This window comes from Acipenser ruthenus, chromosome 7, assembly GCF_902713425.1.
Source record: "Acipenser ruthenus chromosome 7, fAciRut3.2 maternal haplotype, whole genome shotgun sequence".
Taxonomy (NCBI): domain Eukaryota; kingdom Metazoa; phylum Chordata; class Actinopteri; order Acipenseriformes; family Acipenseridae; genus Acipenser; species Acipenser ruthenus.
This window is the reverse complement of record NC_081195.1, coordinates 43,702,286-43,722,259: the sequence shown is the minus strand read 5'-3', so window position 1 is coordinate 43,722,259 and position 19,974 is coordinate 43,702,286. Positions and strand designations below refer to the sequence as shown.

Genomic DNA, 19,974 nt, shown 5'->3' with positions numbered 1-19,974 from the left:
TCATTACAAAATACTGTATCCCAATTAAACAAACTTATGTCCCAATTAAACGACATAAATAGCATTGGGAAAAACTGTCTCAGAACAAAAAACATAAATATAATTATTGCTGCATTTTTACAGCTTTTAGCCTTGTAGTGTTTGCAGTCTGACAATTGTCAATCAATAGTGCTTTTACAACACAGTGTGTTACCCATTTACCATGAACAGAATCAATACTGTCACTGTAATCGTGGCTTAAGTATAATAACAGTGAAGTACTCTTATGGGTTATTGTATAGTAGCAGAAATTGCTTCCAGTGTCAGCACATTGAGCCTTAAAAACCAGAAGGCTCCAGACAGACTAGAAACCAAACAGAAATTGTATATATTTATTTATTTATGCATTTATTTGTTACTTTTAAGATGCAGCTTGCATTGGCATACAAATTTGCCTGCTTGGAATTCCCCTCCAGACTTCTCTCACAATTGAACACATAAGCACAGAAGTGTCTAAAGGTGGCATGCAATGTTATGTAAAATGACAGGACTGTCAACAACAAGCCTGCAATTTCATAGAGCAGAGTGCACAGCAAGAGACTATTTTTAGGCTTGCAGACATCAGTAATCCAGCTTAAAATTGAACATGATTGTAGGACACTGTAGCTTTAACACATTCATTTTAAACATGTTTCTTAAAGGGAAAGTAAAATATTATGTTTTTCAATAAAACATTATTATGTAATATTATAGATTTGGAACTCATGTGGCTCTTATATGATATACTATATTTTCACTTATGTTGCATTCTTGAAATGTATTTTTGTTTACGACTGTAAGTCACCCTGGATAAGGGCGTCTGCTAAGAAATAAATTATATATATATATATATATATATATATATATATATATATATAACACGGCTTGGAAAAATAACAACCTCTTATTGGTTAAACAGCATCACATGACAGTCGTATATATAGTGTATATCACGGCTTACTAATGAGCCGCTTCACACTGAATAAATCACTACGCACCACTACATTCTAAATTCCATGACAAACTGCCATTTTATTTGTTATTAGTTACAAAACCACAGGGAAAAATGAGTGGCATTTGACCTATTTCCTTTAATATATTTGGGGATGAAACTCCACATAACTGGTACAACACCAACTTTCTGAGTGAAGACAGCAGTCCATCTGAAAAAAATATATAAATAAAATAAGTGCACCAGCAAGAGTAGACATAGTAGATGAGGAACAGCTAAATGAAATAGAAAAAAACAAAGATTGAAAAAAACACACACAAAAAAATACAGCATGGGCTGGTTAATGTACTTAAAGAAAAAAATATGGACATTCATTTTAAGAAAATAAGTAAAAAAAAAGAAAAAAACTCAACAACGTTAAGAGAATTTTATGCTAGTGCAAGAAGTTCAACTGGGGACCAGTAGTCAGTCTCCAGTTTTATAACGCTGAGCTGGACTAAATACATATTTTAACAGTATAAGTTTTAACATCTCTACTGACAGCGAGTTTAAAACCAGCAATGATGTATTCCTGTCAGTCAGGAAAACTCTTAGAAAAGCAGGTAAAGACAAGGCCAGACACCACCCCCCGAATTACCGGCCTGGATTTGAAGTGTCTGTGGGAAACTGAGGTACTGTCCCTTGACACCGCAATCGGATTGGTGCATAAAGTCTGGTTCGATTGTCAACTTAATCTGGTACTACTTTGACACGAGAGTTGTTGGGACTATATTACACTGCGGATGTATACACAATAAAAGTTTCTGGTTTTGTCTTAATTTAATTGTGTTTTAATTATTTTAAGAATTTTTCTTCCCATAAATGACAGGTAGCCATATTATAAGCGGTGTAAACCACTTCGGGCTGTGCGGTTCTAATGATATATACCATTTCTGGGGTATGGTATATATCATGGGAACCGCACGACCCGTCATGGTTTATACCTTACATATATCTGCTCTTGCCAGCAACGCTTGGGCCATAAATCAGGTTATATAAAAAGAACAGGAGCTATTGTAAATATTACCTACGTTTTGGAGCATTATATACTGTACTATTATATCATATTGGCAAATATTAAGATAAAGGGTAACAATTGATTCATATTCTAATATCTGTAATACACATAATTAAATACATTACGTTCTGTGTGATTCACTTGCATGTTGCAAGAATTTTTATTTTATTTATTTTTTTGGCAGCAAGGAAGTTCTGCCTCTAAAACAATTTAATAAAAGCAGATTTAATTAAAGTGCACATAGTCTAATTACAACAGGGGTGACCCTTTTTTAGACACATGTTCATCCAAAACTGATCTCCGCTAGCGATGTTGTCTTTAAAAACTGTCCCATTCCTTGTATAAATTATCTGATTCAACATTATGGAGAGACAGCAACCCTTGTGCAGTGGAACAGTTTTTGTAAACCCAAAGTTCCACCAGGGGGTAGTGTTGTTTAAAAAAGGACAGTTCAGCTGTTCTGAGGCTAGGCTGATCTCAGAAATAATTTGTGGAGGATTATTCACATCATTAGGAAATTACATGCAAAATGCTGTGGAAGTTAAAAATCTATTCTTCTTTAGTTTTGTAACCAGAATATATACTGTATATATATATATATGAATATTTGCTGTGCTTTTCATGTAGATAGTGTGCTATGTGTGGGTTATAATTAGGAGTGAGTGTGGGGGCATAATTGCATTTCATGAGCAAGAAATACAGTATGCTCAGCACCAAAGATATTAGCTGGACAAATTAAATCCAATATCCAATATTCAACAGCACAGACAGAAGGAAAAGGTAATCAAACAGAAAATTGTTTCTTCTTTCACACTAGCAAGTGTAAGAATAGCAAACACTAAAGAAAACAGATTAGTTCAAAAAGAACCTTTATGGTTGTTTTTTTTGGCACCAAGGAAATTCTGCCTCTAAAACAGTTTTGCCTGAGATGCAGATTTAATAAAAGTGCACATAGTCTAATTACATTAGGGGCAACCCTTTTTTAGACACACATGTTCATCCACAACTGATCCCTGCTAGTATTTTTGTGGGTGATTATGAGTGTTTGTGCTTAAAAGCTGCTACTGTACATTATTTTCAACACTACCAGGCTGCATTACCAGGCTGCATTATATGGTAGCAGTTTCATACTGTTGTTTAGTGCTGTCTGCTTCCCAGTCATTCTGTATAGTGTGCACATGTGCATCATCTCATTCTTCTGTGTATTCTGTGCTGCCTCTCAATTCCATCAGGCAGAATTCTAAATTCTTTGTCTATGCTCACCCTCAGGCCCACACTCATCCTCCATGCCAGCAACAAGGCATTTGTTTGACAAATTAATATAGAAACACCCTGATTTAAATCAGATTTTGTTGGACATCTAAAAGTGGAGCACAGGCATCAATCTGCAGAGAGCGTCTATTTTTCTTCTAATATTCCCACTGAAGTCGTTAAATTGCTTTTATAATGATCTGATTAAATGCTAATTACTTTTGGCCATCACTATCTTAAATACCAAGTCATTTTCATGAAAAATAATGGGAAGCTGTGATTATTTGACATTAAGGAATTAATCCACAAACAGAATTGTAATCTGTAAATATGGAGCTGGGACTGCAAACAGTTTAGCTGTGCCAGAGATTTCAATTGCTCTATATTGACATATACCCATAGCACCAGGACCCTGAAGCATCGAACAGTGGATGCCAAATACCATTTGGGGCACACCCTTCTAAGGCTTCAACACCTCGCTGCACCTGGTTTTCCTTTAAGGTTACCTATCCAAATAATGACCAGGGAGTAGTGTTGCCAAACTTCAATGTGACTATCTTGCAATTAATTTGGTTCCATGAGGAGGAATGTAATTTTAGGCTATAGTATGTGCATTGTCCATTCCTTGGAACCTTCAGTCAGTCAAAGTGATCCAACACAGTCTTAGTGTCTTGTAGCAAATTTGCACTTATTTGTAGGAACTGTCTTTTCAGGTTAATGGGAGGTATAGATCCTGACGGTCTCTCGTTTCCTTCCCCACGATGTCTTGCTTGCTCAGGCTGATAGTCACAGTTGCCCTGTGTAGCGGTTTGAGAGCATTGAGGCTCTTTTGGGCTTGGTTTAAATATACTTTTACAAACTGGGACTGGTGGTACCTTCAATATATAAGATGGTTCTTTTGAAGTCCGAGAAGCTTGTTTTGCTCATGACATCTAACAGTGTCCCAAATATGGTTTAACTTTTGTCGAGAACCTATCAGATTCTTACACAAAAGGAGTCCAGTTCATTCCTTGTTTGTGTTGTTTGAGGCTCTTTTGGGCTTCATTAATTCATCATTAATTCCTCAATCTCTTGAAAGTCATATTGAATTGGAATTGATCAAATTAAATTATAGTTGAATAATCACAGCCATATTTATTTGTGGCTAAAACTTCACTCTTTACTATTCTCTGTCTCTTGCCGTTGAGTTTTCACAACCTTTCTTTCCAAGAAATTTCTGATAACATCAGTCCATTGAGTAAGCTTTACTGCAAGCTTTACTGTGGTGTGCCAGCTGCACTGAATTACTTACTGGTAATTAGTCAGGTTGCATGAATAGTTCCTACAAAGTCTAAACCACAGATGAATTGACTTGTGAGCTACTTTGAACTACTAACTTACTGGAGGCAAATCCATCCACAGAATCGTAACAAAATGCTTACAAATCCTATTCGGACCTTTGCAGTCACCCACACGTGTTTTATTTTAACATTGTTGTCTGATTGTACAATCCTGCTCAATCAGGTAATAAAGCAAGTCAGCTCGCTGCAGAGGGCTGATTGATGGAAGCAGTCCCTGCTGGAAGTAATCCCTCCCCTATGACAGAGTGTGCTCCAGCAATTCAAACACCCTTTATTAGATGTCACGGAAGCAGTTAATTTGTGTTTTAAAAGAGAGATAAAACAAAACTGACATGGCATTAATTGTGCCGGACTTAAAGGACCTGGTGGTAACCCTACCAGGAGGACCTCTAGGGGCTATATGGGTGCCCTGACAGAATTTTACACCATGTAGCATTTACAGCTGACCTATCGTAGACCTAAGCCAGGCATTTAAACATGGCACAGGGACGTTTTTGATACTGCTAGTCCATTTGTTTCTTCTCTTCTTTCTATTTGCAGGTTTTGACGTGGGTGGACAGGTAGCCATTGGTTTCTCCCAATGGAAGAATCCTTTTCCTCAAGATGGCCGCCTGTCTCCCAACCCGGCCCAGTGTAACTCAGAGGACACCAGAGTTCCCTGCCCTCCACCTCTCATGCCCCCAGCTGAGCTCTCAGAGGTTGTTTCCTGTCCAGCTTCAATTTCAATCACACCAGTGCCTTCTTACAGCAGCAGTCAGGAAACTATCAGCGAAAACACTGCAGGTAAGTGATCACGGTGTGTAAGTCAGAGACCATACAATTTCTTACCAGCTATTTGTTTTAGACCCATCTTCATCAGATTGTATTCATTTGTTCCACTGAGTACTGCCTAGGTAATTGAGATTATTCTGTCCCATCAGTGCACAATGGGTAAGCCTTATGTTTGTTGGTTAGATTTTCAGAACATTCTCAGTCTAATAGCCTTAGGAGTTTGTTGAGGTAGGGTTATAAACCAAGTGAATATAATCCTTTTGTGGAAATCTACCTTAGTTTACCAAAGATATGACATGAACATACTGTACCAAACCACTATATGATGAATGTGTATGATGGTGGCCCTTGCTGATATATGTCTTCCATGGTTTTTCTAAACCACATCTACAGTAGTATCACATTTAGGTTTTGGATTTTGTTCTAGTATGCTTTGGTTACAGACTTTTGAATGAGTAAAATTCTTATTAAAATGCTTATTGTTATAACATGCGTACATCCATTTAAAAGGGATGAATAACAGTATCCACAAGTGCTCCAATTACTACAGGTAGTGGACAAAAAAATGGAAACACCTGGGTGAATGAGGGACACCAAGTATATTGAGAGTAAGGGCTTTCACACAGGTGTGACTCATGCGTTAATTAAGCAAATAGCATCCCAGCATGCTTAGGGTCATGTATAAAAATGCTGGACAGGCCGGGTTGCCTATAATTATGGCTAGCATGGCTGCAAGAGGAGACCTCAGTGACTTTGAAAGAAAGGTGATTGTTGGGGCGCGTTTGGCAGGAGCTTCAGTGACCAAGACAGCTCAACTTGCTGATGTTTCACGAGCAACGGTGTCTAAGGTGATGTCAGCATGGAACTCCGAGGGAAAGACATCATCAGCAAAGGACAACAGTGGGCGGAAGCGCATACTCCAGGATTGTGATATCCGTGCATTAATTCGAAGTGCAAGGCAAAACAGGCGAGCAAGTACAGATCAATTGACTACACATTTCAACCTGGGGCACGAGCAGCCAGTTTCATCAAAAACGGTCCGCCGAGAACTCCACAGAGCAGGATACCATATTGGCCCGAGAAGTGACTTTACATTGGTGTTTCCATTTTTTTGTCCACCACCTGTACATTCAAAATGGATGGAGACACACTTAACATGATGGATTTTTTTTTAAAGACATCTCAACCCACAAGGGATACTTTCAGGGATTAAATAATAAATGATTAATTCTGTAATTCTGTGCTGATTAAGTACTTTTCAGATACCAAGAACTGCTTCTCACTATGTTTCGGTATTTTGCATGTCAGGTGCCATTGATTTATCCATTTTTCCCCCCCTGGCTCTAAAATGGTTGATAAAGCCAAATTGGATTGGAAAAGATTTAAGGCTTTAAACAATTCACCAAGATTGCTTTGGAATTGTTATTAATGTACAGCACATAGAAGTAACTGTAGGAGCCGAATTGCAATTTTGTATTTTGATTATAAAAAAAGAATGTATTCTTAATTTAGTTTATTCAGAAATGTGTTAATTATTACAGTTTTCAACCATTGATACCGTTGATAAGTATATAGATTAATAAAAAGACTGTATACATAGAAATCATAAAAAGGCGACAGTAAGAATATAAAAGGACCTAAGGATAAAGGATATAAAGACATAAGGATAAGAAAATAGTTAAACTGAAGAATATTTGTTTATGCTTTTGGATGGTGTTACTGTCACATAATATATTGCTGTACTGGAAGGATTTTCCACTCGTTTGACTATTATTGGATGTAAGTAGATACCAGCTTATTGTTTTCTGAAAATTGGGAAGTCTATACGCCTGGAATTATTCTACAAGTTAAGAGTTGGAAGTGATATGTGAAGCACAGTGACTGGATGATGATTCGTAATGTATAGGAAACCTAGCTTACAAAAACTAAGAAGTGGAAAAATCATTTCTTAAGAAGCCACCACAGTAACAAATATATAATGAGTGTCCTGTCATTCACTTATCTGGAGTTACAGGAGTTCATGTCCTTAACTGCCAGGACACTGATGTGTAAAACATAGATTACTGATTGATTAACATTTTTGGATTTGAGTTAGCTGTCAGCTTTAGGTTACATATCAACAATAGGAACAACGAAGGGCTCTTGGAAATGCCTGCTGTTATCAGCTGTGCACTAACTAGTATAATGATAATGATTCTGAGTTCATATATTATTCATTTAAAAACTGCTGCATCAGTACTGACTTGAAAATGAACCCAAGGACATCTGAGTGAACGGTCCCAGTTACCCTTATTAGAGAACAATGCTTTGGTTACACTATTGAGGTCAACTTGTCAACTTACACTAAAAAAGATATGGTCCATGAGCCAGTGTAATAACAGTTAGAACCGTGTGTTTTATTCGCATGTACTATTGAACTGGAACACAGCATGTTTGTTTTGTTAAATGATTAATACATCCTGTCACATGTTCTGAGTACCAGTAACTGTTATCTAAGGAAGTCCATTGTTAGATGCCTGTGGATTTTCAAATGGGCCAACTGCAGCATTTCTGGATGATTTGACTTCAAATCTAGATGAATCAAAGACTTAAATAAATTAGCCAGAGGTCTCCGTTTGTAAATACACATATACACCTGTAAGTTATGCAGTTAATTCATTGCAGATTTACATGCTATGTTTCAGTACTTTTGTACGTCCGGTAAAAACCACAAAAAATATTCTTTTTTTGGTTATAACAGTAAATGCCCAAAATATTTTAATAGCTTGTCTCATTTTGTTTAGTGTACATCACTGGTTTATTTAACTGATTCCCCTTTTTTCTAAATCTGTATCTGTATGGTAGCCGTGGCCAGCTATAAAAATGATAAAGTGAGTTGCACTGATTCCAGTAGCTTCCCATTCATCATTATTTATTAGTACACAATGGCAGACAGTTAGTCATTTAATCTTTCTGCTGCAAATACTCTCTGGCATGTCCTGTAAATTCAGTTTGCAACATGATCCGGGCAGATTGTTCAATACAACTTTGACAACCAATCCTGATTTCTTGTTTATGTTTTGTAACTGCCCCCTAGCTTTGAGCGCCCCCTGCTTTTTTTATATACATTTTCCGTTTTCTTTTGTCACCTGTTGGCAGGAATAATGAAGTGCAGCTCATTTAAAGCTGATCAGAAAAAACAGGATTGCAACATTGTGACATTTTTGCATTGCTGCACTGTGGCAGGTCTGCGACAGGCAAACAGCTGGCCATGGCTACCGCTCATTGTAAATAAAAATTCTCCATCAAGCATTTATCTCATTTTCTTCCTGAGTCACTCAAAGAGACCGATTCCAAGAATGGGGTAACATTTTACTTGGATTTACATGAAGGAGGTGTGTAATTTGTACCCACAGTTTGGGGTTTTGGGTCTCAGGTAATGTATGTTTTTTAAAAAAAATACACAGGACAGCTCCAGTTTGTATCTTGAATGAGAGCAACATCAACATGTGTATTAGCTGTACTTACTTAATCCCTGGAGCATTTCCCTGCAGATATATTCACGACATATCTTTGCTTTTTATTTTCCAATTTGACAGACTGTATTACATGATAACGCAGCTGAAAAAAGATACCACTAGCTAACCAAAAGTAGAGGGGAATTTAAGCCCACATAACACATCTACTTATATCATCTCTAGCGTCATTCTTTTGTACTCGCTTGCCATATATAAATGGAGCACTGGAAAAAAACATTTATTTCTGATGAATTACTAAGCAAAGAAAACCAATCAAGAGCAACTCAAGGGAATGGAGCATTAATTCCTCCATATTATTAGGCATAATGTCACCATTATGTAATTGCCAGACATGTTTTTATTCAAAAAAATCACTAACTGTTAAACTTTATCAATGTCTTCAATGAGAAAGACTTCTAGTCGCCACATTTCAGAAAGGCATTGAGTAAGAGTTCTACAGTACTTGAAATGTTTAAATTAAAGACTCATTCTTATTTAATGTTTGTTCAACAAAAACTATAATGATTATTTGTATATGAAAAGTGTGTTTATTTGTAATGAAATCTTTTTGATATACAACAGCTGTATTAATAATGCATGGGATTACACATTCTACTGTATATCAAACAACAAGCTGCAGGAGAAAGGCCTTGTTTTAATCCCAGTACCTCCATGAACAGATGAAATATGGATGTTTTTACTTGCTGACAGCTTAATGAAAAAAAGTTGCCTGCTTTATTAGGCCCTGTAGGCCCTTAAACGTCCCTTGTGTAAAATCCTTTTTAGTTATTGAACAAAGAAACAGATGTTATAAACATATAAAGTAACATTAGTACTGTCATTTCTACATATTGAAAGGTTTAACGTAAAAGTTATGTGCCGATTACTTTATGGCACACGTTAGTGGCCAATTATCCTTCACTTAGTTTTATCATTGCTGAAACATATTTAAGTAATTTGTAATATTTATCTTTACTTTGTGACTTCATTGTTGTGAATGAATATTTGTGTGAATTTAAATTTATGTGAAATGTAGTTTTATCTAGACTTTGTTTTAAAAAAAAAGATGAAAATATGGCATATAAAAATAGATTTTATTAATTGATACAAATGATGGGTCTGTTTAAAACATATGGGTCTGTGTTTGTCCAACCAACATAAAGCTGTATAAAATATCTAAATAAGTTATGGGTAATATTAACTGGAATAAGGTAAACATGTTTTTCAATGAAATGGATTCTTTCCAAGAGAGATGCAGGAAGAAAACAAAGGCCGGTACTTCAGGGCAAAAGACGCAGTGTGCGCCGTTTATTTTTAAATAACAAAAATAAATAAAATATTTTAACAAAAACACTGCTCACAGAGCCAAATAAAACAGGTATACAAAAACAAAATCTCGAAGACAAATACCAAACACACAGGTCAGGCTGGGCAGATCGCTTTCACTGATCCTATGTTGATCTTTTTTTCTTTTCCTCCTCGTGCTCTCTTCTGAACACCCACCCCGAGTGCAGAGAGCTGCAGGCTTATATGCACGTGACCATCTCCTGATTAGCAACAATTAAGTAACTCGGGAGATGGTCACCTTCTGCACGAGGTTTTTTAAAATGTGGATGGGGCTTCCCATCCACGCTATAAGACAATACAAAATGCATGGCTTCGCCGTCACATTTATAAAACAATAACAAAATACGGCTACGCCGTCATATTTATAAATAAATAAATCATAACAATAATAATAATAATATTATTTTTATTCTAAAATAAATAATACATTTATGGCAGGGCTTTGCCTCGCCCCCTTTTCATGTGCAGGGCTCCTCGCCCTGCCAGAGGTCCTTTAAATCAACTAGACCAATATGTTGTGAAAGCAAAGACAGTCTTGTAAACATAGTACAGTACATTTCGATTTTTACATTTTAGCTTTGCTTCCTGAAGTTGTGACATAGCTTGAAGGCATCATTGAGTTACAGTACCTCTAAGCAGGTTTCAAGGGAGAAGGATGCTTATTGTTACAACAGCTAAAACTGAGTGCTTTCTGACACAATAATTGAAGAAAGTAATAAAAGGACACTGATGAATTGCATTTCAGTATAAAATGATTGTGAGACCCTGCAGCTTTAAATCAGTACCATTACAAATATTTTAGGCAAACTGGCATCCACTGCACCCAAGTTAAGTTAATCTAATTCTTTAGAACACTATGTGGGACATGTATCACGGGTTTGCGACGGCATTAAGGCCATAGTGTTTAGTTTACTCCAGCCTTAAAATTGCCCCGTATGTATCATGACACTTTTGGCGAGTTAAGACTATGTTAGCACCACCAAAATGCGCTCCGCCATGCAATGCACTCCGCCGCCCATTAGCCGTGTCAAGCCTTCATTATATGCATGGGCACATTTGTAAATTAAGTCTGGTCAAGTGTGGTGATAATTTAATGAGCCCCCAGTTATGAGGACTGAGAAATTAATTTTATGATAAAGTAATTGTAACATTAAACTTTAAGCTATGTCAAGACAAGTAAACATGTATTTGACTACTATCTCAAGACATGACTTTAGCTATGTATGAACAATATTTTACTAGAAATGATCTGGGATGTCACCACAATACCTTCTATCTTTCCAACTATCTTTCCATATTCAAGTGTAATCAAAAGTTGCATTGTATCGCTTGACAACTATCGATAGTCAAGCCTGTGCATCGTTTTTGTGCAAAGGGTTTAAGCAAAGGAAAGCTTTTATTTTTTATTAAATTTGGAATCGGCAAATTATTTTTTTGCATTAAGCTGCTGAGCTTCTATGTTTCCCTCAGGTCTGACTCACTGAATGCTTTCATGTCACTGTGATTTTCAGTGACATTAGTGAAATAATGTATTTAATAAAGGGTTTGGAGTCACTCCCCCCCCCCCCCCCCCCCGATTAATGCTTATTATTCCCTATCAACAGAAACAAACCAAAGCATATTTCATTGTTTTCTTCTTTTGTGTCATGGTGGGTGGGAACAAATATGTATGTACTGTTTAATCATACTTGAGTTGTATTCAACCATGTGATCCTAAATGTATGATTGTTTCTGTCAGTAGATAAATGATCAAAACATGTGTTTATACTTCAATTACGGATCCTAAGTCACATGCAGTATTCAAATTCTAAACTAAAAGAGTTCAAAAGCAAATGAATGTTGAAACCTAGATACAGTACTTTTAAAATAAGAGAGTGCTGCACTGGCTCTGGTGCTTCCACGGGTTAGGGAGGCAAAGTCAGAAGGTAACTGTCATATTAATTAACTGTGTCTTATTTAAAATGACACAAGTTAATTGTGTTGCTTGCAATGTCGAATCGCTGTTGACAAACTCCTGTTGTGGAGTTGTAATGCCAAATAAAAAGGTAGCATTAGTCCCTCCTTCCAGTAAAGCTAACTATAGAATCTTAAATTAGTGAACTGAATGAAAATCCTTGCTCATATTGCACAAGTACTGTAGTTGTTGTTCATTACTGCTGGGTAAAAGGTTACATGTGTTGCTCAGAGCCTCTTATTAGAATTACCAGAGTTGGTTTAGTTTATTGATTTTGGTTGGATAATTAAAGGATTATATATGCATAGAGCAAGCTAAGGTTGTTTATTGAATTTAATTATATTGTTATTATTATTTGTTTATTTAGCAGACGCCTTTATCCAAGGTGACTTACAGAGACTAGGGTGTGTGAACTATGCATCAGCTGCAGAGTCACTTACAATTACGTCTCACCCGAAAGACGGAGCACAAGGAGGTGAAGTGACTTGCTCAGGGTCACAAAATGAGTCAGTGGCTATGATGGGATTTGAACCAGGGACCTCCTGGTTACAAGCCCTTTTCTTTAACCACTGGACCACACAGGCTCCTATAAGGTTGACTGGTAAATTTGATTACTTGTCTGTATTATTATAAGTAAACAAGGAATGAATTACCACAGGCACTAGGGAAGCCTGTTTACTAGTTTTATGTAAAAATGGCTGGTTAAAAAAATACTTGCTGCAGTGCTGCAGTAATAGCCATTACTTCACAGTGCCAGCACTAGGCAGATACATATTCTGCAGTCAAACGGAATACAGTACATGCTGCCAGAACACTTAAAAGTGTTTTTTTTTTTTTAAAGCAGAACATGGTTCCAGTGAGTCATGTAGTTTAATTAATTGGCAGGTGGACAAGCTCATTTCTGTGTAATGTTGATTTTCATGTCAGAGGATTATGTGCTTTTCTTGTGTGCTTTTTTGTGTCTTATGCAGTTGAGCATAAAGAAGGGTATTTCACCTCAGCATACTGCTCCCAGAGCATATGTTCTCCTGGAATTTCAGTACATTTTGTAGCTTATTACATTGCTGCAAAGAGTGAACGTGGCACATCAAATGGATCAAAAGGGCTTCAGCCCTCGGGAAATATGCAAATGCCTCTCTAGATGTTCTGTCAACTTTAACCAGTTCTTTAACCCTTTACAGGACTCCACACATATTGTGCAGATAAGACATTCACTGCCCAAACAACTCTTCAAATATTCATGCTAGCAACCAATATCATCTGGATAAAAGGTTGAATCTGAATACTTCTAAGGGAGGTTGTTGCTTACATAGCTGGTAACAATATGTCAAAGTATCTGGCTAGTATGGTTTAGCACATTATGAACAGCACTAATTTAGTTCTTGCAGAACTGTACACAAGGCACTTAAGAACATAAGAACATAAGAAAGTTTACAAATGAGAGGAGGCAATTCGGCTCATCTTGCTCGTTTGGTTGTTAGTCGCTTATTGATCCCAGAATCTCATCAAGCAGCTTCTTGAAGGATCCCAGGGTTTCTGATAACCTTTGCTTTGTTAAACAAGTGCAGATACTGGTGGATGTCAAAGAAACAAAAGTGTAATATTTGAGTATATCGGTAAGAATTATTTTAAAAAATGTTATCAAAAATAATTTTATACAAAAACTATCCTGGATTGTGTTTTTCCCAGTTATTTTATTGTAAACCACTTAGTTATTGGTTTAATTTCAAACACGCTTTATTTAACACATTGTATTTTTGTTGTTTGTTTTTATTGTTATTTAAATAAATATTTTGATTGCACCAATGATTAGCTTTTTTTTAACAATTCTTTTTTCTTTCTTTCTGACAACCGCGGCGTGAACTGGGGAGAGCAAGAAAGCAGAGCTGTCATAGCGTTGTGGGGCATTCTAAGGAGCATTCTGGGGCATTCTAAGCAGCAAATTAGGTTGTAGTGTAAACACCCCCCCCCCCCCCTCACAAATCCAACTGCAACCACCTCAGACCAAGTTTATTTTTTTCCCTTTTCCATGAACTTTTATAAGGAATAAATAATGTCAGCATGGTAAACAAATAAGTTATTTTGCTTGTAACATGTTCATACAGAGCTGTGGTTATTTCACTCATGAGGATAGTCAGAATCATCTCTCTCAACCCCTTTGGGGGCTCGTGGGTTATTCTGCTGTCCTCATTTGAGGAATAACTACAATACCCTATGAATGTTAATGGAGTATCCACTGTATCTATTATTAAAATATAGAAATACAAGACAACAAACCTGACCTACAAGTACAGTAATTGCATGAGTTCATCCATGTGTTGGGAATGGGTTTAAATCATCTTAAATGATGCATGGTCTTCAGTTTGTCCAGGCTATTCTATAATATTTAATTGACACATTGTATGTGAGACTCTTTCTCAACCTTTGACCTATGGTTAACTTGTTTCCTTGGCAACTAGAAGTCAGAACTACAGTATCTCATCCAATGTTAATGGTGATACTGAAAAAAAACTCTTATGTATAAAGAAAAAAGGAGTAAGTGCCAATGTAAACATTTTAATCTGCTATTCTGCAAGACTTGGTTTATTTTGTTTAAATAGCCAGGGTCAAATGTATTCATTTGAAATGATACTAAAAATGTTGTTGAGATCAATGAAATAATTCCAGGAATACTGTGCTGTAAACTTTTATCCAAAGAAAATGAACCTAATGTGAAAGGAACAATAGTTATTTATATTGAATGTAATTTTAGCAGTAGAATAAGCTTAACAAGTTGAACACACATTGTACAGATATAGATCTCAATAGATGTTGCAAATATTGTAATCGATTTCTGTAAAAGACCTGAAATTAACTTTTGAAAAAGAAACCTGTATGAGTGATAAGAAAATACTGTACATTACCATGTCCATTTTGTATTATGTTAATATTTTATTACACTAAAGCAAAAGTCAATTGTCTATACATTTTGTCGATACATGTCTATATAGATCCCACCTCTGCATACAGCTAGGTCGTGAAGTATTGATGAGCCATTATTCTTGAAGACTGAGACACCGGTCATTCCATGTTTTACAATGCAGTTACTTTGAGTCTGATACTGTTACATGATTATTTCTCCTGTTGCCTTCTCATTGACCTTGCAGAGCATTGGCAGACAGAAACACTGTATGCAATGTAGAAGCAGCAGTGCACACTGCTATGGCTTCTGTGCTGACTGAAAGCACCAAGGCAATAGGGACGATTTCATCAGCTAATTGTGCAACAGTCCAGTCTTCATAATGGGAAATTTAATAAACTTGCTTATATCAATTGCCTTTATAAGATTTTATTTGTTCATTTAAGAGTCCTGGTAATAGTACATGCCTGGGGAGATTGCCAACGGCTCGACCTGCCCCGCGCTGGAGCACGGGGAGGGAGTAGTGCGGCCACTTGCCAAGACGCCTCGCATTCTCGGTGGGAGCGCTGCAGGATCTCCTACACAGCCAGCCCAAAAGGATGCCCTGGGGATATCGGCCTTATCCGCATCGGGGACCCTCGCTTGCATCTGTCTGTGAGCTACTACCAGGCTTGCCAGACTCTGGCCTAGGGCTTGCCCTTGAAGGCCGGAGATCTGGAGCAGCATGCTGGAAAGGAGGCATAACTTGGTAGCCATCGGCTCTGAGAGCTTCCCTCAGTATGCCGGACGATCCCAAGAAGAGCGCACCTCCTCCATGAAGTCCAGGAAAGCTGGGAAAGACTGTGGATGGGGAGCCACGGCCTACGTCACAAAAAGCCTCGTCCCCCTCGTCGTTCCATCTTCCTGGCGCATGTTTGCCCTACCGGATGTACAAGCATGGAACCAGGACATGCTCGCCGTCACTCCTCTAATACCACCTGGTATATAAGCCTCAGGTGCACCGAATACCGTTTGCACTGAGTGCACTGAGTACCGTGCGCACCGATCACTGTGTGCACCGAGTGCACCGAGCGTCGCGTGCACTGATCGCCGCGTGCACAGAGTGCCACGTACACTGAGCGCTGCATGCATCAAACGCCACATACACCAGGTGTACTAAGCGCCATGTGCACCACGTGCACTGAGGCGCTATGCGCACTGAGGCACGGAAGTACAATGTGCACCAAGTCCACCATATGCACCATGTGCACTGAGCACCATGCGCACCAAGTCACCGAAAGGGCTGAGCGTGCACCGAGGTACTGAAACACCGGGTGACAGCTAAAGCAGCGGTGCCTGCCCTGACCGTGTGTAGGCACACACCTGGTCAAGACTGTATGTTAAAATATTGCCCTTAATCCACAAAACCAACGAAATACATCCTATTTAGCCTATATTTGACATTTTATTTGTAGTGTTCTCTGGAACATGGGGCAATCGTTTATCCTGGAAAAAATTAAATGCAGTACCTGAAAGCAGATATACAAATTTATCATGTTTCCCACGCAGCACTACTTGTGGTCTGCTCAATTTATATTGTGATTTAGACAGACACCGCCGGGTTTCAATAAGCGGTAAACTTAACATGCGCTGAGACACTTAGGAAAGTTAGCACCTTTAAGTAAATATGTTTTTTATATCAAGTCCCTCCCTCACGGTATTAGGGGGAGAATTACCATTATTAATTGTATGTAAATGACTCACACGAGGTATCTTTTTCCACGCAATTCATTTTGCGTGTAAAGTCGTTTGCTGCTGGTTAGTGAATATAGCAGGTGTACAAATCACACAGTAATGGGCTTACTGCATGGTAAACTGGTTACCGCTGTTTAGTGCATGAGGCCCTAAGTGTTTTATGTATCATTGATGTTAGGTATAAATTGCACAAATTGGCTAATTTCAGTAAATGCTGCTTAGATTAGTAATCTAAAAATCCCTATGGTACCTCATGAAACCCAGTTGTAAAATCTAGATTGCTACAGGAAAAGTGATGCAAATTATTTCAATGCACAGTAATAATTGACATGGTCCCCTTCTAGAATAAAGAATTTCGTCTTCAAATAACACAGTTTACTGTAGGCTATCAAAACATGTTTTTTTTTCTGTAGCAATCATAAAAAACAAAGAATATTAATGAAAGGGTTAAATTCCACAGTTACATTTCCTTGTAAACTGTGATCTATTAGGCATCTTTCAAATCCTGAAGTGGCTTGACATTTTGTTTCCTGCCATGAAGACCTATTTAAATGTGTTCCCACTTGAGGAGTGTCTTTGCCTTTATCACCTAATAATAATCTTTGCAGAAAACAGAGCAGATTTGTCTTACACCCAGGCTTAAAGAGCCATTTGGCTCTCTCACATTGTGCTTTAGAAGCAGCTGAGAATGTGCCTCATTCAGGGCTCTGTTGTCATTCTTCTGCTCAATTGTGGTGCTGACACTGCTCACCTGACCCTGATTGGCTGACTGTGATGACTGATTAGGAATACTGATGCTCTTGCTGTTCTATCCCCCCTCTCTTTCTCTCTCTCTCTGTCTTTCTCTCTCCCTCTTGCTCTATACTGTTTCTCTGCATTCCACTAAAAATACAATTTTTCTTTACCCCTCCCCCAGATGTGAGTGACCATGTTTCTCTGAGCAGACGTGGTTTTGTGTGTTGCTTTCTTTTTTTTTCTTCTCCTCTCTGCTGCTTGAGTCATTGAGACAAAACAGCACATTGCTTCAGTGGCTGGTTGTGTGTAGGAGTTCTGTTCAGTGTGAGGAGCTCTACTGTAGTGTATGTAACTGTAGCTGATAGACACAGGTCTGGGTGATGTGATGCTGCTTCTGCTGCTGCTGCCCAAGCTGGGTTCTGTGTCCTTCCCGACCTGTTAACTGAACTGGAGCAATTATATCTTTATAGCTGTTTTGTTGTTATTGTTGTTTTATTTCCTGAAGCCTAACTGGGAACTTCTTTACATGTCACACCTTCAAGGTAGCTTTTTTCCTGTACATGGCTGAATCTTTCTGCATCTCATGGTAAGTGTTTTGCCTAAGCTCAGCCTTTTTTTTGCTGCAGTGCACTCTCTTTCCTAGCCACGCAGTTCTTTGACCTTGTACTGAGCCAAGACTGCATATGTTTCTCTAAGCTAAGAAATAAAGGATTATTATTATTATTTTTGTAATAATATATGATTGCTGGGAATATGTGGGTCACATTTTATAAAGGGTATCGGGTTGACATTTTACAAATTGTGTTGTGTAAATACAGAAAATGTGTATGATTAGAATTTCCTGTGTTGGTATAAATTATCTTATACCATCAAATATGATTCTGTGATTCTGTGAGGTACATTAAAGTTACTGCTTCACATTGATGTCTTATTGGTTTGTCACTCTCCATGTGTTTAGGGTCTATTTTATGTGTAACCTCAACATTGTACACATTGTTTGCATGCGCACTGTTTTACTAGTCTAAAGATAACTGTAATGCTATGGATTAGAGTTTGTTGACAGTGTAACATGGTGGTTTATCATTCATGGCTTTAGTTTTTTAGCAGTGTGTATTCAAATACAATATGGCTATTGCATGGTTTATAACCATGCAATAGCCATAGCCAGAATTACGTTTAAACATCCCAAAGTAGAATAGGTAGCTAAAAACTGTGCCCTTTATAAAAATGTAATTCTGTCTATGGCTATTGCATGGTTACATTGCTGCTGTACCCTTGAGCAAGGTACTTTATCTAGATTGCTCCAGTAAAAAACCCAACTGTATAAATGGGTAATTGTGTGTAAAAATAATGTGTAAAAAATAATGTGATATCTTGTAACAATTGTAAGTCGCCCTGGATAAGGATGTCTGCTAAGAAATAATAATAATAATAATAATAATAATAATAATAATAATAATAATAATAATAATAATAATAATAATAATAATAATTAAGCATCTATTATATATTTATAAAACATTTATAGAACATTAATAAGCAGCACCTTAATATAAAGTGTTACCAGAAAAGAACAACTGGCTTATATAGCAATTTTTTTTAAATGTATACTTAATACAATCTTTCCATCAAAATGTTACAAACTTTATAACTGCTGACCTTGTTATATAAATCATGTTACAGTATATAAACATTTTTTTAATGAACCAATGATTTGCTCCGTTTATTCACATAATTGCTTTGAATATTAGTCATTGCAAGTACAAGTCTTGCAAGACACAAAGTTTTCAACTGACCATGCAAAAGGCATTGGCTAAGTTATCACCTACTAAAACACTAACACCACGGCGTCCAGCACCTGGTCACTCATCTACAGTACAGTATGTATTGACCAAGCCTGACAATGAAAAGCTTCTGAGATCTCACATCGTCTGAGGTGATATGGCTGCATGCCCTTTTTAATGTCCTTTCAACGAATTATGTGTTTCTGATATTAGTTAAACCACTTAATAACTTTGGCTTTTTGGATTGATGACCTAAAAACAATCTCAGCTGATGCATGTTAAACATTGTACAGAACAGACCACTTCAACCCACCCAGGCAATGGCGTGGGTCGAACAAACAGGTTCAACTCAACTGACAGTGAATAACAACTTGAGAGTGAATGAGTCAGCACAGCCAGAGCACTATGATGTAATTTGTTCTTTATAGACATGTTTGCTAGGTAGTTCAGCCAGCTAAACGGTGCTGACTGTGAATGGAGATATAGAGAATTTAAAAGACATGCAGTATACCCTTGTTTTGTTAATGCTGGACTGCCTAGTTTGACACCAGGCCAAATGGTTTAGTGATTAGCATTTGTATTTTCACATTGGGAAATCTTTTCACACAGGAATCTCTACCTGTAGCTGTTTGCTG

At 37.4% G+C, this 19,974-nt stretch overlaps 1 protein-coding gene across 5 annotated transcripts in view; it reads left to right on the top strand.

Moving 5' to 3' along the window:
* The window catches only part of LOC117414514 (anoctamin-4), an 83,310-nt gene that overhangs the window by 4,295 nt on the left and 59,041 nt on the right, over positions 1 to 19,974 (top strand). For 4 of the 5 annotated variants that reach the window (XM_059027021.1, XM_059027022.1, XM_059027020.1 and 1 more), the window contains exon 3: positions 5,159 to 5,401. In XM_059027021.1, the coding sequence (XP_058883004.1) occupies positions 5,159 to 5,401 (243 nt within the window). Of the gene's footprint in view, positions 1 to 5,158; positions 5,402 to 17,617; positions 18,142 to 19,974 lie in introns of those variants that run through there. The other variant, XM_034024291.3, reaches the window with a different exon arrangement.